The 20,805-nt window shown below is 38.4% G+C and overlaps 1 protein-coding gene across 1 annotated transcript in view; it reads right to left on the bottom strand.

Annotated features, from left to right (window-relative positions):
* MDN1 (MDN1, midasin homolog (yeast)) overlaps nucleotides 1–20,805 on the bottom strand; it is a 204,842-nt gene that overhangs the window by 106,368 nt on the left and 77,669 nt on the right. Inside the window, exons 16-27 of the mRNA XM_006870613.1 lie at nucleotides 15,782–15,993; nucleotides 14,659–14,762; nucleotides 11,994–12,138; nucleotides 11,232–11,328; nucleotides 9,061–9,174; nucleotides 6,122–6,269; nucleotides 5,742–5,852; nucleotides 3,824–3,975; nucleotides 3,025–3,203; nucleotides 2,263–2,471; nucleotides 1,952–2,098; nucleotides 1,169–1,310 (exon numbers count right to left, since the gene is read on the bottom strand). Coding sequence (XP_006870675.1) covers nucleotides 1,169–1,310; nucleotides 1,952–2,098; nucleotides 2,263–2,471; nucleotides 3,025–3,203; nucleotides 3,824–3,975; nucleotides 5,742–5,852; nucleotides 6,122–6,269; nucleotides 9,061–9,174; nucleotides 11,232–11,328; nucleotides 11,994–12,138; nucleotides 14,659–14,762; nucleotides 15,782–15,993 — 1,760 coding nt within the window. The remainder of the gene's footprint in view (nucleotides 1–1,168; nucleotides 1,311–1,951; nucleotides 2,099–2,262; nucleotides 2,472–3,024; nucleotides 3,204–3,823; nucleotides 3,976–5,741; nucleotides 5,853–6,121; nucleotides 6,270–9,060; nucleotides 9,175–11,231; nucleotides 11,329–11,993; nucleotides 12,139–14,658; nucleotides 14,763–15,781; nucleotides 15,994–20,805) is intronic.

The following is a 20,805-nucleotide window of genomic DNA, read 5'->3' as shown; positions in this document are numbered from 1 at the left end:
TCTACCAATCACTTTCGCAGGAAACAGAGGAGGTTTTTTGCTCATAAAGATGGACAGCCTCAGTAACCCTATACCGGGTCGCTATGAATTGGAACTGGCTTGGTAGCACAGAAGCACCACTGCCATACCTAACAACAATTGTGAGGACAGTGCAGGACCATGCAGTGTTGCATTCTATTGTACATACTCACTATGAGTTGGAACTGAATTGATGACACTTAACAATAGTACAACATACCTAACAGCATGGTTAAATTTCCCATTAGGTTGCATAGAAGAAACTAGACTCTGAAGAGTAGGTGAAGGTCCAGCACAGGCAAAATAAATCAATGGTAACTGCAGCCAGAGCAATGGCTATCTCTAGGGGAGGCAACTAACTGGCAAAAGACATGAAGGAACCTTCTGAGATGCTATAAACAGTCCAAACCTTTGTCTGGGTGCTAATTTACATGGATATACACAGATGGAAAATTTACCAGGCTATACACAAATGCTTAGGACACTTCACCCACTTTACAGGGTGTTACATTAAAAATAAAAAAATAAAAAGTTAAATTAAAAAAAAGAGGCTTTTATAAACTGCTCTTCCCTCCATCGATTCTTTACTAGTAAATAAACTCTCATGGACTATTTTTACTACTTTCCTTATTAATTAACCACCCTATTAGCAACTTTTCATATCAGCATTTTTTATACCACAAGATTCTGAAATGCTTTCTATCACTAAGAAGAATATATAAATCTTTATGGATTAAATCAAAACATCCAAACCTTCTCGAAGAATTTTGATGTTCTCTGACATCAGTGCTCCATGTGTGCCTAACGTATAATCACAAGTACTTGTGGGTCCCCACACTGGTCTGCTGCAGAGAAACGGTGCAAAAGCTACCTCCAACCACCAGCATGAAATCCCATATAGGGATTTTGTCTACATCCTGACTGCTACATGAATCAAAGAGTGAGGAAACACCTTAGCTACCATACAAGCACAGACGCCTGCCTAAACAGGACCATGTACAACAGCAGATGGGACTTGAGGGAAAATGGCTACTTCTGGAATATCTAGTGAAATGTGCATATATCGACTATTATTTGGGGCAAGATTTTTTAAAAAAAGGTTAACAACTGACAAAACTTATAATTTGGGAGGATCTGATTGAAAACATACCATCATTGGCTAAATGCTGTAGCCAATCATATTCCTTCTCAGTCTGCTCTGCCAATCTGTACCTTTCAGCCCATCGGAACAGATCTCGAAGAGTGATAAAGCCCTGTTTTCCGGCAAACACAGACGAACCCCTGCGATAGGACTATTAGGACATCAAAATAAATGAAAACGGGCATTAATTGTGCTAAATGTCCAGCATGTAGAACTTACATAAAATGCCTAACAAATTTATGCTTCTGTTAAAATATTTCATCCCAATGAAAAAGAAGAAATGAAAATGGAAAATGGAAATGATCATCTGAAAAAAGGGTCAAATTCATGTGTAAATACAGAATACAAATAAACAATGGAACTCACAGGTCATATAAAAAAGGTTGTAAGTAGCAAAATGGTAGCAAAGATGTGTTCCATATGACCATGATAAAAAGATTACAAAATAAACTATCAACTTTGTGAAAAGTAGTTTGGCCATTCAGACTTTTTGATGAAGAAAAGAATCTGTTAAGCCCATAAAAGAACTGGAGCTTTGCAGTTGGCAAAGAAAAGAGCCACATAGAATCTTTTCAGTTCTGTCCACTAATGGACTACATCCATCATATATGAATATCAGAACTGTCAGAAATATCACTATTACAATATTTTTAAAATGTTGTTAAAGTGCCTATAAAACTAGACAGAAGGTGAAGAGTAATGAATGTGTTTTTAAAATAAGATCCTTACTCTGGGGACTAAAAAGAGTTGTCACATTTGATCATACCACATCTAGTGAACACATTCGAATACCTGAAGGTCCAGCATTACTTTAACCAACTTGCTGCAGTAGGAGGGTGGCAAACTACACCGTTTATGTAAGATTGTTTCCAACTCAGAACAAGGCAATTCATCAAAATGTAATTCCACAAATCTATTCCTGAAGGCTCTAGAAAGCACCTAGGAAATGCAGAGAGAGAATATGGTAAAAGGGGCCTTTCCATAGAATTTCCAAATAGAGACCCTACCACTCACCACAAAGAGAAAAACCCTCGCACAGATGTAAAAATGTCTCGTCTTATGAAAGAAGAGTTATTAATCAATGAAGGTGGAAAAATACACACCTTTCTACCTCCATAAAGTCCCGGGGGATTTTGGGTAGCAAAAAGCATGAATCGAGGGTGTGCTTTAACAACTTCTTGTGTTTCTGTTATGAGTAATTCTCGGTTATCATCCAAGAGTCGGTTCAGTGCCTCCAACACATCCGTAGGGGCCAAATTTAGTTCATCTAAAATAATCCAGTATCCCTTTCTCATAGCATCAATAAGAACACCTTCAAAAACATAAACACTAAGAGTTAGTGCAAAAATCAGTCCCAAGTTTTAAAAAAAATGCTCTATACACATCAACAAGTTCTCAATCATCATTGAATTTCAAAAGCAGATTACTCTCCGTAGTTAGTACTGCTTCACAAATTGGGACCTCGTATATCAAGAAAGCACAATTTTCAGTGACAATAGTTCTTTTATTTTCCACTGGAGAGGAACCAAGACTGACTAATATCACATTTCCAACTCATTTATTATTTTCCCTCATAGTCTAATTTCATTAAACCATTTCTCATACCTATACCCAGCTTTTCCCTGTTCAACGCTCAACCAATTCCTTTGAGTTCAAACGTACTCTTCAAAATTTGGACCAGAATGCCATGAACAACTGACAAGATTAATGGGACCCAAAGGAGCTGGGCCCTTAACTATCATCCCTTAACTGTCATGTTGTTCTGGAGAAAAGAAAAACCAGCCATTATGGCAGAGGTCCTTGTGCTTCAGAAATGAGTCTATAAGAATGAACATCTAAACCAATGGAATGGACAATTAACCCACCTTCTTTAAACACAAGCTTTCCTGAGGCATCAGATGTATAACAACCAATATATTCCTGAATATCCGTGTGTTCGTGGTTGTTGATACGCACACAGTGGTTCCCGGTAGCTGCAGCCAACCACCGAATCAGGCTAGTCTTACCAACTGATGTCTCTCCCTGAATCAGCACTGGGTAAGTTCTTTAAAGTATCAGTCAATAGAGCAATGGTAAGGCAGAAGAGGAGAGACAATGAACAAAAAAAAAAAAAAGGAAAACGATAATTTGAATAATTTTTTAAATGATTTAGATCATCTAATGCCATCATTTAAATTTTTATATATGTTTTTAAAAATATACACCAACTGGAAACCCTGTTCAGCGTCACTATGAGTCAGAACCAACTCGATGGCATTTAACAACACACTGTCATTTTTAGTTTTAATCTAAAAATAATTCCTTAGAAGACTACTGAGGAGAGCAATTCCAGCATCTCTCACACTATGTGTGGGAAGGAGTAAGTGGCACTGACTGTTAGCTATTTATTAAACAATGGGTGACTAGTATTCACTAACACAATACTGAAAAGCACCTCTGAATGTGAATGGACAACTCCACCTGAATCAACGCTGCTTCCACTGAAGGTACACCTAGAAACAGCGCTATATTCCAGCAGAAAACCACAATCCTAACTTGAGGAATGAATTAGTCAAGTTAGTAAATGAGTACCAATAAAGACTTTGAAAGTGAAGGACACTGTACAGGAATGTCATTGATGGGTATGCTGGTAGAAACTTAAAGCAAGAAAGCAAAGGGCCACACCGTGCAGAGACCACTCGGACTATATCTCTCAGGTTCAGTTTGACGGAAGATGTAAGAATATACGTCTCATCTATTGTAGGTTCCTTGTCTCCCACCGATATCCAGTAACCTTCCACCTGGATAAGCCGGCCTCCTTTTGGTTCTGGAATAGGCTGAAAGACAAAATGGAGATCTAGCCCTCAGTCCACAGCAACTATAGCACTGTTTCAGAGAGGGGCGTAAAATAGGGAAAAAAGTCGTTCCTACAAATACACCTTCATTCAGGCTGCAGTCAGCCTTAAAATCCATGGGCAAAATTGTCTTTAAAATCTAATTTGAGGAATGAAAACAAAACAGCAACATACACTCGTTGTTGTTTTTTTTAATTGAGATTGGGGTAAGAGGATTTGGGAAGAAACTTGAATCAAAGCAATTTCTCAAATAATGTATGATTCAGTTATCTTCTTTCACCTACCAAATTTCCCACTGGTCAAAAAACATGAAATTCATATCAACCATGTTTACCAAAAATGGCTAGTGTTGTATTGAGAGAAGGGGGCTCTTGTATTATTACATTCTGAATACGCTGAAAGACATTAAAAATAAAGTGGATACTCCAAAGAAATTACTCCAATTAGGATTGTATTGCAGAGAATGGAATAATCTTTCCAAGATATGACAGAAACTGTTTGACTGAACTATACAAAATTGTCACTTTTTATGAATCAAAAATGACCAAACAGTGGACAAGCTTAAAGCCACAGAAAAGTACTTCTAGAACATTTGGTCCTCTAATTTGAATATATTACAGGTAATACTTTTAAGATGTCTTATTGCGCAAAGAAGAGTCCTGGTGTGGTGCTGTGGGTTAATGTGCCAGACTGCAGTTATTTGAGGTTCAAGCTCACCAGCTGCTCCTTGAAAATCCTATACGGGGTTGCTATGAGTCGGAATCGACATGACAGCACTTAACAACAATAACAACATTGAGCGAAGAGGAAATGGAGAAGAATCATCTTTAAGCTCCCATCACTGACATGAACAGGGGAAACTGGTAGGTGAAGCAAAAGTGTGCCAGAAGGTTTTATTCATGCACAAATTGAATTTAAGAAAGGAAAAAATGGTTAAATTAAAAAAAAACTCCAAGTCCCAATCAACATGTAAACAATCAATCCAGTTGGTAAGCCCTTACTCAGTCTCTTTTCTACCACAATGCTGTTCTATAAGTTATACTGTGAGAATCAAATGGTTGTTTTTCATACTAGTAAAAAAAAAAAAAATTGTTTTAATCAGAAGGAAACCCAGTAAAAAAAAAACTATACTGCAATTACAGTTCAACCATCAAATGGAGACTACATGCCCATCAGAAAGTATGACAGAGACTTCGGGCATAAAATATTCAAGATAACAGTATTCCTGAGATATTTCTGTTCACATAAGAATTTGCCACCATAAAGCAATACACATTCATTCATCTCCAAATTTAAGTGTATAGGAAAATAAACACATACTTTACTCTGTTTTGCTGTTAAGTGCCTTTGAGTCGATTCTGCCTCATAGCAATCCTGTACAGGGTTTTCAAGGCTTTAAATCCAGGAGCAAAAAACATCATCTTTCTTCAGCAGAGCAGCTGGCAGGCTCGAACCTCAGACCTTGTGGTTCGGAGTCCCATGATTATATGGAGCCAGCGTGCTCTCACGTAATTTATATATATATAAAAAAAAAACCCCAGCTATTTGTAGGGCTTATATATCTATGATGAGCAGCATTATGGGTACTTCCATTACCTATAATAATATCTTTCTATATGCTTATAAATTTTTTGCAACAAATGACTTTTAAAATTAGTAAAGGTTTTGTAAAATATAAGCCAACTGAAAATTTGGTAATTCAGCTTTTCATTTATATGCTAACTGAGCAGTCAGAAATCATAACATACCTGCTTCAGCAGACTTTTGACATTGCCAGAGACAACATGTTGACAAATGAGCTTCTGAACTACAGGGTGTGATGCTCTGTCAAGCTGTGTCAAGAAACCCAAACAAAAGCCCTAGAAAAAAAACACAAATATATGTAACACCACTATCTTTCCCACTAGCAGGCCAGTTTATTTCCAGAAAAGAATGCCACCTCTAGTGTGGGGCTGCTTTCCAGAACAACTCTGACAAGCGGACAGAAAGAGAACACAGTGGTTCTGGTACGGTCTGTGTGTGATAATGTAACTGGAAAGCACTGGTAAACCTGGCTGTATGCCCACTGCCCCCTCCTACAGTGAGCCCGACCACCAAGTCCCTCACCAAAGACAGACTTAATAAAGACCTCATAGAGAGAGCGCTGGATGCTGCTACATGGATTGGAGGCTGCAAATCGCAGGGCCCTGCACAGAGTCCGAAGGCTGTAGTGAGGTCTGCGGCCAGTGCCATCCACCAGTTTCATCCCAGATTCTTTCCGCACAACCGTGTAGAAGCTACAAAGAGGATGCAATTCAGGTAACTTTATTAACAAGTTGTTGTTGTTAAGTACTGTTGAGTCTGTTTTAACGCAGAGCAATGCTGCATAGGCTTTCCAAGGCTTTAACTCTCTGCGGGATCAGAAAGTCTCATTTCTCTCCTGCAGATCAGCTTGCGGGGTTGAATCGCCAAACTAGTGGTTAACAGTCCAGTGCTTATCCTATGTAGTCACCATGCTCCGTTACCAGCCAATAAGTATTCATTATTTTGCTGTTGTTCCCCCTTCTCTATAGAAGATCTAAAGTCCACTTGTATCGATTCTAAATGATCAAGCTTACACACACAACTTCTTAAAAGTGTGCATGAAAACCTCTCAGGGTACCTTTTAAAACCTATTGTTACATACTGAAGTAACCCTGATGGCACAGTGATTAAAGTGCTTGGCTGCTAACTAAAAGGTGGGCAGTGAGAAGCCACCAGCTACCCCATTGGGTTAACGTGGCAATCTACAACTTGAAGAACCTTGTGGGGCAGTTCTACACTGTCCTATAGGGTCACTGTGAGTCCGAATCAACTTGATGGCAGTGAGTTTGGTCACCTATTCAGAGACTAATTTTCCAGATAATAACATGAAGGCCTATAAGCTTCCTTTGGGAAACTGGAAGTACAGGTGCCAATTCCAATTCATCTCTCCGGCAAAAGGTCCCGATGGAGAGAGGTATAAGAAGACTTTCTCTCTTATGGAAAGGAGAGAGAGATGTGATTAAGATTCCTTAATGAGAACTAACTAAGAAAGTTCAAACCTAGATTTGGCTTTAACTTGACAAATTAATGTGTAATGTGCAATGGTGAAAGAAGAGCAAACACAGAGTGCACACACACACACACCATGGTGTTTGGAGAGGCTATGGCTATGGCTAGACTCAAAACATTAAAAAGCATGAAGATAGGACCATTTCTTTCACCACTGCAACACTTCAGAAGCATGAGGGGGCTTTCAAAAGTTTGTGGAAAAAGGGGTACAAATGGAACTTAACTCAAACTTTTTGAAGCACCTTCATACAGAGTTTGACAAGATGGAAGATGTTCCAGATGAACGTGAAATACTTCAAATTTAGATCTTCTTGATCAAATACTACCAGACCAACTGTAACCAATATACATCAAAGATGACGGGCAAGTTCCTACACAAATGGGATTTGGTTTATATTATCACAAACCAGCCACATATCAGCAATGAAAATAGAGAGAATCTATGTCCAGAGGTGGGTTTTTACATGTGGATCATGCACTTCTTGCACTATCAGCATTTTATAAGAACCTCTGGTTTATCTCTAGTCCCAACCACCCTCTCAAACTTCTTCAGTTTTAGCTACACAAATTTTTACTTTTGTCGTTGTTAAGTACTATCGAGTCAGTTCCAACCCATAGCAACCCTGTATAGGGTTTCCAAAGAGCAGCTAGTGAGCTTGAACTGCCAACCTTGCAGTTGAAACGGCTTTGCAGTCTGGCGCATTAACCCACAATGCTGCACCTGGCTTCCTTAGTCCAAATACTCTTGTCAAATACTCGTGCTGGTGTTGCAGGTCATCAAGTTGAGTTTAACTTATATCAACCCTAAATGGCAGAGTAAAGTTCTGGTGTGGCACTCACTGTAAGACCAGCCCTTAGCTGCTAACCATAAGGTGGGCAGTTCAAACCCACCAGCTGCTCCTCGGAAACACTATCCATACAGGGCCGCTATGAGTTGACTCAATTGCACTTAACAATACAATAAGTACATGACAGGGTGGAATTGCCCTCTGCCCTATGAGACTTTCTAGACCCCACACTGATTTATGAACTGCTGTCTTCCTCACTTATCACAACCTAAAATTATACACGTGCCATTATTATTTATTAGCTATATTCAACTCTAGAACTAATGCTTCATACGGAGAACCAGGATTCTGTCTTATTAACAGCCAGATCCCTAGCTCGAAGGCATTTAAAAAAATTGTCAAAAAAAATATATATATATATGAATGACCAAACCACAAAACCAACTCTAAACACCACTAGGATCCTATTCCAACAGTTGAACATGTCATGCATTGCTTCCTAGAGGACATACAGCTAAGTACAACACTTGCCCAAGATAACAGTACTCATTTCTGGCAAAGCCAGTATTCGAATTCAGGTTGTCTGACAACAAAGATTAAATCTTTTCATGTAAAAGCCAAGGGGAGATGACAGTTAAAGCAACAAGAAAGACATAAACCTACTCCATATTATTCATATAAGCCTCTTTTAATTCCAAACTTGACTGAATCAACTGTATCAGTCTTTTTTCCTAGGTACATCGCACATAGCTACTACACAACTTAAAGTTCAATTAAGATTTTATCAAAATGCAAAATACAAGTCATCTATATCATCTATATTGCCTACCTATTAATACAGAAGTAATCAGGATAGCATTATCTAAAGGTTTACATATCATGTTGTTGTTAAGTGCTGTCAAATCGGTTCTGACTCACAGCGACTCTGTAGAGTTCCAAAGGAGTGGCTGGTGAGTTTGAACCATCACCTTGAGGTTCAAATTGTCCTTGCAATCTAGTGCTTACCCTACAGTAGCACCACATAGATAGTAGCAACTTATAGTTCTCTATGTATGCTTCCTTAGGATTATCCAAGGAAATTAATATTAAGTTCCAGCTTCAAAATAGAAATCTGGTCAGAAGCAAAAAATTAAAGCCATATATGCATATGTTCATATATATGCTTAATGTTTAAGGAGAAGTTTATAGACACATCAAGAGAACTTACTTTATGATTCCTTGCACTGTGTTCTTGCTCACACTCAATCCTTTCAGATAATCTACAATAAGAATTTGTAAGTCTTCTTTACTTTCCAATTCTTCCACATAAAGTTCTGTGAACCTGTAAGAAAATTATTACACAACAACCATCTCTTAAGAAGTTAAATAGCCATTCTGACAATAGAAAAAGGAGAAACAGAAGTTGCTGTATAGGTTCATTTTAACTGCACAGTAAAAATGTAAGAGATAAACCTTTCAACTTGAAATATAGACTGTTCAAATGAAATAAAAAATAATGTAATGATACCAAAAACACTATGATTATTACTTCTTAGTTGTAATGAAGTCTCCTACATATTGTTACTGCAAGCTAAACAATTGACTGATCTGTTTCCACAGCAGAAAGTCTTCTCAAATTTGTTGGGTTTTAGGGAGTAGATTACTTGTTTTAAGAGCTGTGACATGACAGAAGAAAAGAATATATGATCTTTATGAAGAGCCTAATTGGTTCAGATAAAAAAAATGGGATTTAAGATGAAGCAAAAGCTATAGTAATGAGTGAAAGTTTGTTCAGTAAATCATATCACCAAAACCAGGTCTTAAAAAAAAAGTATTTGGTGCAGTTTTCTTAGGATTTATATATGTATAAATATGGTAGATCATAAATTTTTCGAATCCATTCAAATATACACAATTTAAAGCTGGGTATTCGCAAATATTAACGGGTAGCCACTTAATATTTATTAGTAGTTAGACACTTCCTGGTGAACAGACAGGAGCATCCATCTGGGCTTGTACAGAATCCAGAAACTCAGCACACAAATGATGTTATTATGTTGCTGTATTTACTTTCAGCTGTAACATTTGGAGTTTAAACTACTGTAAAAGATCCTACTAGAAATAGTGGCTTCAGACCACTTATAACAACAAGGAGCTCTGGTAGAGGAGGGGCTTATTAGTTGGGCTGCTGCAAACACAAGGTCAACAATTCAAATCTACCAGCTGTAGGAAATAGATGAGGCGTTCTGCTCCCCTAACAATTTACAGCCTCTGAAGTCCTATAAGGGTTGCTGTGAGTCAGAAAAGATTCGACAGCCACACAAGCACCACCACCATCCTCATTTTAAGAAGATTTGTGTATAACCACAAGATCAGTGGTTTGAGCCCACTAGCTCCTCTGTGGGAGAAAGATGAGGCTTTCTGCTCCTGCAAAGATTTACAGCCTTGGAAACCCTGTACAGGGTGCGTGTATGAGTCAGAACCAACTTGACGGCACTTAATAGCAACACTAAAAACAAAAATAAGCTCCCTCTAAAAATATAAAATGGTGAACATAGGGAAGAAATGGATTAAACTAGATAAATTCAGGTGATAACAATCATTGAAATGAAATGATGTGTATCATTTGTCCAATGAAAAACTAATGTAGGTTCTGATTCATAATGAAAAGAAAAATAAAGTAATTGGCACAAGAGAAACCACCTATTTTAATATACTGTTGTTGTTAAGTGCTGCCAAGTCGGTTCCAACTCAGAGACCCCACAGAGGGTTTCCAAGGTACGGTTGGTGGGTTTGAACCTTTTGGTTAGCAGTCTAGTGCTTATACTACAATGCTACAAAAGAACTGTAGTTTCTAAAATTTTCCTCAGCAGCTTTTATTACATTTATAATGAGGTAGAATTCAATAAACTTTTAACATCTTTTAAAAACTCAGTATGAAACAAAAGTCACCCATAAACAGTAAATGTGGTCATTTATCAGTTCCCAAATATTATGAAAATAAAACATCAATAATTAAGTACTGAGCTCAAGTCAGTGCTTGGCAATGAAAATGGAAAGCTAAAAGGCCTTTTATAAACTTATCAGCATGACTGAAAGAGGACCGCGTTGTTAAAATGCACTTGTACTGCTAAACAGATACATTGTCTAACAGCTATACGGCATTATCAGAAGGAAGAAAGATCGAGTCATTAAGTGTCACACTAACAATCCAAAGGAAATTTTCCAGTGTTCTGGAGTTTCCCTTATCTCTACTACCTACATAAAGCAGAAAAATATGACAAAAAGGAAAATAGGGTCCTCAATTGGAGGCAAAATAATTTTAAGCAGTCTTCTGTTCAATGTTGCCGTTCGATAAATTTTTAAATGTTTTTTCAGCATTAGGTTGTGTCCCCTCACCTGTTTCTTATTCCTGGTGGCAGATTTCTCTTGCCTACATCAGTTGCTGGATTCATGCAGGCAAATAAGCGGAAGTCAGGATGACGAACCAATGGCTCTGTTAATAAATTTTTTTGGAAAATTTTAGCAGCTTATAAAGATCTAATGATTAGTCACAGCATCACAGAGGAATTCTAACTCCACAAAACCCCAAAGCCTTGTCTCAGGTTGGAGCTGGTTGTCTCTTCCGAACTCCAATGAAACCGTCCATTCCTATGTATCCAACTTAATCACATGCTGTCGTTCTCCCATCTTTGTGTGTTGTTCACTTTCATTTATAATTTTAACACCTATTCACCTATCAATATTTTGTCACTATATGCCTTATTTGTTCTAGCATTCCCCATAGCACCTAACAGATGTACTTTGAAGAACTATATAAAGAATGAACAAATGCCATTGAGAAGCCCACATAAACCACCTACCTGAAAGAATCTCACTCTAAGCCAGAGCTTCAAAAACCCTCTCAACTCAATCCCTGCTGAGATTTCCATTTCCATCCCAGAAATACTAAATCAGAACCTACATTTGAACAACAACCTACATTTGGGGATCTAAAATCACCTGGAGATGTTGTTAATACAGGTTCTGATTCAGTGCATCTGGGGTGGAAATGAAAATTCTCAACAGGAGTCAAACCAGAACGAACCAGTTCAAAGTCCTGCTCTAAATGCTCCAAAAGATTTGGCACTAAGTCAAATACCCACAGGGACCTAGTGTTACCTGTGTCTCCTCGATCCAGCAACACTAGGGAGCCAGAGGATCCTTCAAGTAAACCACTTAAGCATTCTAATGTTTCGGGAGCAGCCAGATTAATCTCATCCAACAAGATCCACTCTCCTTTCTTCACAGCCTGAGCTAATGTGCCCTAGAAGAAGATCAAATAAAATGGTACGAATCCATTTCAAACAAAGGCACACATACCACCAGCAGTTATACAACCATAGTTAGAAATAGAGGCAAGGCCAAACACCTCTCCCATGTGGCAAGTCTAGTCCTATGTCTAACTGCCAAACAGCTGCCATCAGGTCTGCAAAGTAAAGCCTCCTTAATTTTTTAAATGGTCAAAGGGTCAAGGGAGCATCTTGGAGTCAAAGATGCAATAAATTAAGTGAGGCGGAATCAACTCGACAGCAGTGGGTTTGGTGTGAAGCTTTGGTCTCATTACAAAGATGGTTAAGGAGCTCTGGTAGCACAGTGAGTTACGAATCGGGCTGCTAACTGTAGTAGTTCAAATCTACCAGCCACTCAGGAGCAGAAAAATGAGGCTTTCTGCTACTGTAAAGACTCAGAAACTCTATACAGCATCCCTATTATTCAAGAACAGACTCCACGGCACAAACCACCACCACCATATAGATGGTTAAGTAAAAGCTAATTTTCAATGCATTCAGGTGTGAGCTTAAATGGCTATTGAGGTTGTTAAGAGCCTTGGAGTCAATTCCAACTCACAGAGATCATTTACAGGGTCCCTGAGGCTGTAAATCTTTACAGGAGCAGAAAAATTCATTCTTCTCCCATGGAGAGGCTGGTGGGCTTAAAGTGCCAACCTTATAGTTAGTTGTTGTTGTTGTTGTTGTTGTTATGTGCCGTGGAGTCGGTTCAGGCTCATAACGACCCTGCATAGGATTTCTGAGGCTGTAAATCTTTATGGGAGTAGAAAGCCTCGTCTTTCTCCCGTGGAACAGCTGGTAGTTTAGAACTGCCAACCTTGACGTTAGCAGCCCCATTCGTAGCCACTACGCTACCAGAGCTCCTTAGTAGTCCAGTGCTTATCCTTCAGAGCCACCATGCTCCTAAATGGCTATTTAAGGTGCCAAAAATAATTATGGGTTTATGAGTACACCAACATGAAGATTTAAATTCCTATTTCTGCAGCTGTAACCAACTCTACAGCACTTACCAACAACCCACAGAAAGATTTTATCGCTTCAAAGAGCAGTGAAAAATAAATCTTATAATCCATTCAAATGACACATTACAAGTGAAATGCTTTTACTAATAAACTGATTTACACATGTATTTTCAAGCTGATACTAAAAAATTTATAAATTATATTAAAAAATAAAAGAATACATTTTTGATATAAGCCTGAGTATGTTTAAAAAAAAAAAAAAGAGCTAAAATAAATAGAAATGCGGTTAACTGATGGTACATGGAGGGGATCATAATCATCGTAATGAAACAAGTATATGATTTGTGGAATGTAAAACTGATGATCTGCCCTATCAATTTTCACTCAATTCACACACACACAAAAAAAATACACTTGCTGATTTCAGTTTATTATGAGTGTACATTTTTACTTTTATTAAGTGCTAAATCTTAATAAACATATTAAATAATCATACTAAGATTAAGAACTGTAACCCTTTTAATCAAAGAATCCACAGAAAAGTCCTGGTCGCAAAGATGTAAGTGCAGAAGACTACTTCAAATTCTCACAGAGGACAAATTAAACCCTGAAGCTATTGCCCTGAGATAATCTTTAAACCTTAAAGTCAAAAGTATCCCTCAAAATCTTTCTAAAACTGAGTAACAGTTTAGCTTAACTAGCTTAAAAGGTTAGCCTTGAGCATTTTGGGTATTTAAGAAATATCTATATGGGATCAAATTGACAATAGCAACTCAAAAGATGAGACAGGAACCTTTGGGGCAGTGAGTTTATGTTAATGGGGAAGTAACAACTCAGGCTGCTCGGCTCCAAGAATGTGACCAGTGACACTAATGGCACGTGTATCAATTGCTGAATTGGGGCACATTTTGCTATGGTGTTTGTGTGCCACGGGGTCCATCTGACTCATAGTGACAGTTTCCTACTCTGTAAATCTGGTAGCAGAAAGCCTCATCTTTCTCCTTGGAATGGCTGGTGGATTCAAACTAATGGCCTTGTGATTAGAGTCCAAAGCGTAACCACTACACATCACCAAGGCTCCTTTTAGGGGGTTTCAAAAAGTTAATACAAAATGAAATTAAAAGATAATAGAATTTTTCCACAAAATTTTTGAAGCCCCTTTTGTATTTTTAACAAGAACAAAATAATTTTGTTGTTGTTGTTTTCATTTTAATGAGACACTAGAGTGACTGGTTCTCTTGGTGCCAGATAGACAGATACACATACACACAAACGTAGCTGTAAGAGAATATAAGGGTCACCACTCACCCTTAGCTACAGCTTTTCAATGGTGCTGAGACAGACCTTATAATTCCAACAAGAGAGTTTGGATAAATTCTTACCCAAACATGACTCCACTAAGCGTTTATTAAATCTCAAAATAGAAAGCACTAAAATACCAACATGAAGAAACCATCTAACAACAGTCTACCTAAAATTTGTGTTTGGCAATGCATCAACATTCCCTTAATTTAAATAACTTAAATAAAATACCTCTACAAAGGCAAACAATAGGGCATTTTCAGTTATTTTCATCTGTTGTTGGGCATGGCTGAGTCTAAGTCCAAATGCTTCCCATTTTTCTTTAAGGAGTAATCCTGAAACGTAAAAAGAATTTAGCACACTTTTTTTTTAAAGTACACATTTTGAATAGAAACATATACAGCTTTTCAACAATAACCAGTTGTGGTGTTGACTCTGGCTCATAGCGACCCCTAGGTGTCAGAGTAGAACTGTGCTCCATAGAGTTTTTCAATGACTGGTGTTTTAGAAGTAGACAGCCACACTTTTCTTCTGAGGTGCCCCTGGTTGGACTCAAACTTCCAACCTTTTGGTTAGCAGCTGAGTGCATTAACCATTTGCACTACCCAGGGACATTGTCATAACTTTTAAACGCACATAAAACATATGATTAGAGTAACTAACACAAAAGTTAAGCATCTTAGACAGAAATGTAAAAACAGTCAATCTAAGTAAGCACTTAAAAAAGGCTAACCATGTGCTAGCACTATGCTAAATTAACTCATTTGTGCATGTTGTTATTAAGTGCTGTCGAGTCAATTCGACCCACAGTGACCCTGTATAGGGTTTCCAAGGAGCAGCTGATGAGCTTGAACCACCGACTTTGCAGTTCAAACAACTTTGCAGTCTGATGCATTAGACCACAGCACCACACCAGAACTCCATTTGTGTATATATACATATTAATTCATTTATCCTTCATACCAACTCTTTGAAGTAGGTATGTGCTTTCTCATGTTATAGATGAAGAAGCACAGGAAATTTAAGCAAATTGCCAAGAGTCCTTGGCTGTGGAATACAGGACTGTGGAAATCAGCTCTTTTGCTAGAAAATGTGACTTACCAATCACAACGTGTTATTTGTTTATCAGTATTACTGACTGACTACTACGTGGTGGTGTACGTCTGCATTACCAGATGTGTTTCTGTGAGAATCATGCCTAGAATCCTAATAGCAGCAACACTTTAACATGGATCACCTTTGCCTTGCCTAAGTTCTGTTTAGCTTTCATTTGTACTGATTCCCATTTTTGCTATTAATTGTGCCAAGCCCCAGCCTTAGAGCCTCCTACCAGAAGCCTGGGTCCCATTCTTACCAGTTTCACTCTCTTTTCCATCCCTGTTGATCGCAGACTTGTGAACATGTTGCATTAGTCTCAGGAGATCATGCCACCGTTTCTGCTGGTAACAGGTCTGAATGTGCCCCAAGAAAGTAAAGTTCTGCTTCTTGGAAAATGTCTGGGCAAATAGTTCCTCAAATCCCTCCCGTAAAGGGAGCCAAATAAGCTTATGGTCCACCGGTTTGTAGCTGAAAGGAAAGCAAAATGATTCGGCCAAGAATCTAATTTAATCAAAATCAGAAATACTCCACAGTTTTTCTATTTAAAAAAAAAAAATCACTACTGAAGTATTAAATTATAATCTGAAACGAAACAAAATATGTTTAGGTCAAATCAAAATGAATTACAGAACTAGTGGATTACCATTTAATCACTGGTCTGTGTGAGAGGGACAATACAATAGGTAAAAAGTCAATAACCTAATTCTGAGCATTTTTATGAGTCTGGTTCCACAGAGAAAATGGCAAGCATGAGAACTTCAAATTCATTTTCCCTTACCCATACAGGCACTAATGATATTAATGCAGGCAATTCCTCTTTCCATTTGTTCATTTAGTGAGAACTTAGTGTTAGGCACTAGTTAAAACACAACCTACATGATCCTGCCATCTTGTAGCTTACAATCTTAAAGGGAAAGACAAGAAAGAAATCAATCAACTATATATAAGACATCAAGTAAATATAACAGGGTACTGGTAATTTAGGTAAAAATGTTTGTTAAGAAGGGACATTTGAAGGTGACCTAAATGAAGCAAGGAAGTAGGCTGGCGGTGCCACACACAAAAAATAGCAAACATTAAAGTCCATCATGGACCAGAATGCAGGTGGAGCCATGTTCCACACAGTCAAAAGTACAGGTTACAAAAGGTGATAGGTCAGAGAAATGCCGGTGGTCAGATTATGAGAAGTCCTGGTGTGACGCTGCGGGCTAATGCATCAGACTGTAAAGTCCTTGGAACTGCAAGGTCAGTGGTTCAAGCTCACCAGCTACTCCTTGGAAACCCTATACATGGTCGCTATGGGTCGGAATTGACTTGACAGCACGTAACAACAGGTTAAAATAAAGCCATTGAATTTTGTTCTAAATGGATTTAAAAGTCAGTGGAGAATTCTGAGAAAGAGAGTAATGTATTCTGATTGCACTTCTAAGATATCATTCCAACTATTGGATGGAACAGAGGCAATAAGGAAGTCAGGAATAGATTCGGAGAGGTAGAGACAAATGCACTGAATCAAGGAAAGAGATGATGAACTAGAATGACAACAGTAGAATTTATCATAAGTTAAATATAAATGTTATTTAAATAAAAGTAGTCGTGTGAAAAATAATAGCAAAAAGGGGAACCAAAATGAACTGAGACAGTAGAATAATGGTTAAGAACACAGATGCTCAAGCCAGGCTCCCTGGGTTCTTAACCCATTACTCTACATCTGCCATTACCCTGAACAAACTACTTCATCCCTGTGATCCTCAGATCACTCTTAGGTAAAATGGGGACAACCAAGGGATATATACTTCCTGGTTGCTAAAGCCAGTCAGTTAACATAGATAAAGCACTGTAAACAGGTCTAGAAAACCTGGCCCCAAAGGCTAATAACTTTGCTAGGAATGCATATAAAATTAATTTAGAAAATGGCCCAAACAAAATAATCTCCTCCAAAACTGTAACATAGTAAACATAAAAATGCTTTGTTTACATATAGAATATGAAGAATAAAAGAGACATAAAGCAATATATGTTAAGTAGTTAAAACTATTGTGGGGGAAATCTGTTTGTTTCTGGGTCAGGGTTCCTGGTTCAGAGACTATGTTCTTGTAATCTGCCCTTTTCTGTAGAGTTTCCTTTATGGATGGTTCCATAAGTGGTGATAAAGAGGAGGCAGGTTGGTTTTCTCTTTAGTTTTGTTTTTTTCTATTTCTATGAAATCTGCTCTAGATTGAAATATTTTATTTCTCTTCATTACCAACTTCTCCAAGGATTTCCCTCATGTTTTCTAAATCTGTTTCTCCCTCTTAGGCTGCCTTTTCCCTCCAGTTACAGAGTAAATCTATGCTCTGTATTTACTGTTAGTGCTAGATTTCCTTGTTCTGGGGATGGTTTTATCCACTTCATCCAAGTCCACTGTTCCCTCAACTACATACAAGTCTCTTAAACCTTCCCCATTCCTAACTTTCTATTGGAAGCTGGCTTAGTTCTCTATTCACAGATAATATTAATGCTGCCATTAAAAGCCTACTTTAAATATAATAAATAATACACGTTAAAATCAAATGAAGGAAAAATACATACCTTGCTAACACTAATGGAAAACTAGGGGCTATGTTGTTGTGAGGTGCTGATGAGTAGGTTACATACAATTCATAGTGACCCTATGCTCAACAAAGACTGCCTGGTCATCCTGAGTCATCCTCACAACTGTCACCCTTGAGCCCATTGCTGCTGCCATTGTATCAATCCATCTCATTAGGGTCTTCATCTTTTCTTTGACCTTCCACTTAACCTAGCATGATGTCTTTCTCCATGGACTGGTCTCTCCTCACAGCATAGCCATATTATGAGAGAAGTCTCACCATCCTGGCTTCTAAGGAGCATTCTGGCTGGACTTCCAATAGATTTGTTTGTTCTTCTGGTAGTTCAGGGTACTTTTAATATTATTCTCCAATATAATTCAAATGCATTAATTCTTCTACAGTCTCCCTTATTCACTGTGCAAGCAATTATGAAGCAATATGACATCTCTGACAACTTCAATCTTTTCTCCATGTATCATGATGTTATTTCCTGGTCTAGCTGTGAGAATTTTTGTTTTCTTTACATTGAGATGCAATTCATACTGAAGACCGTGGTCTTTGATTTTCATCAGTAAGTATTTCAATCCTCTTTACTACTAGCAAGCAAGGTTGTATCATCTGCACATCACAGATTGTTACTGAGTCTCCCTCTAATCCTGATTCCACATTCTTCATATAATCTAGCTTCTAGGATTATTTGTTCATTTTACAGATTAAGTATGGTGAAAGGATACAACCATGACACACACCTTTCCTGATTTTAAACCATTCACTATCACTTTGTTTTCACTGCTTCTCGTCTATGTATAGGTTCCTCATGAGCACAATTAAGTGTTCTTGAACATCCATGTTATCTGTTATCTATCATTTGCCATGATTTACATAGTCAAATACCTTTGCATAGTTATTGCTGTTAGTGCTGTGAAGTTGGTTCTGACCATAGTGACACTCTATAGGGTTTCCAAAGAACAGCTAGAGGTACTGAATCACTAACCTTGTGATTAGCAGTACAGTGCTTATCCTGGAGCACTACACCAGGACTCAGTGTAGTCAATACAGCACACATGTAAACATCTTTCTGGTATTCTCAGATTTTAGCCAAGAGCCATCTGAATTCACCAATTTTCGCTCTCTTTTCCATCTTTGTTTTCATTGCTGCATTTCCCCCACTTCCACTCTCAAGTACACCCAGGTGGTCACCAGCAAGCACATTATACTTCTCATGGGTTCCTTTTGAGTTTCAGTCCTACAAGGGGATTTTCCCTGATGAACTGACTTTTCTTTCCTTGATGCCTCCAAAGCAAACAGCTTGCGTGATATTCTACCAGCCCAACAGTCTGCTTTTTCTCTGCAGGTCTTTCTTTCAATAAGAATCTTCTGTTCTCCCAGCAGTGCTAGGTACGTTTGCATGTCTTTTCAAGTGGGATGCCCAAACTCAAAAGGTTCTGAAGGGTGCTCATAATTCCACCTAAGGCCCATACTCTACAAAGACCTAACAGGAAACCTACTTCTCTTGGAAAATTCTATTTTCCCTTTTAGCAAATCTAATCAGTGATAGGCTAAAGGAGGGTTTACAGGCTTTCTAACATCATAATTCCCAATGTTCATTTCAATCACACATAAATGTCTATTTTACAATATTAGGCAAAGGAAACCAATATCCTCAAGACAATCAGGCAGATAAACATTTTCTCCCCTCCCTTACCCATACAGCCTATGTCTCAATTCACGTTATCTACTCCGAAGAGACTGCAGTGGCCAGCCAGGCTGTCCTACTTACCCCAGACGGGAGGGTGCCATCCCAGCCTAGCCATTGGATCCTGGTTTTGAGGCAGGGTTGACCAACTTAGAGACCCACAAGCACAGCCCAAAGCATCTCATTACAACCCTGTCACCCCTGCTGCTCTTCTGCGTCTTGACTGACGCGACATCGGAGGATGGAAATCCCACCTTTGAGCCTGACTTAAGGACCTTAGCGCAAGAAGATTCGTGTTTAACAGCGACCACACAACCGCCACTTGTCTGTCTGTCGTGCTGTGGTGGTTTGAATTGCTGTGATTCTGAGGGCTATGCCACTGGTATTTTAAATAACCTGCAGGGTCACCCATGGTGAACAGGTTTCCGATGAGCTTCCAAACAAAGACAGACTAGGAAGAAAGAGTGACAAACTACTTCCGAATTGCTAGTTACTGAAAACGCTAAGAATAGCAGAGAAACACTGTCAGATACAGGACCGGAAGGTAGGAAGGCACTCAGAATGTGACTGGGGGTAAAAAATGCCTCCTCCAAGTAGGAAAAAGCTCACAGAACCTTCATTTGCTAATGGGCCACAAATCAAAGTGAAAATCGGAACATGAAATGTATGAAGTATGAATCTGGGAAAATTGGAAGTTGTCAAAAATGAAATGGAACGCATCAACATCAATATCTTAGGCTTCAGTGAGCTAAAATGGACTGGAATTGGTCATTTTGAATCTGACAACCACATGGTTTACTATGCAGGGAATGACAAGTTGAAGAGGAAGGGTGTTGCATTCATCATCAAAAAGAACATATCCAGATCAGTCATGAGGTTCAATGCTATAAGTGATAGGATAATATCCATGCGCCCACGGGGAAGCCCAGTTAATACCACTATTATTCAAATTTATGCACCAACCACTAAAGCCAGTGAAGTTAAAATAGAAGAATTCTACCAACTTCTTCA

Source organism: Chrysochloris asiatica, unplaced genomic scaffold (genome assembly GCF_000296735.1).
Source record: "Chrysochloris asiatica unplaced genomic scaffold, ChrAsi1.0 scaffold00146, whole genome shotgun sequence".
Taxonomy (NCBI): Eukaryota; Metazoa; Chordata; class Mammalia; order Afrosoricida; family Chrysochloridae; genus Chrysochloris; species Chrysochloris asiatica.
Note: the sequence above shows the minus strand (reverse complement) of the source record. Positions and strands in the feature narration are given on the sequence as shown.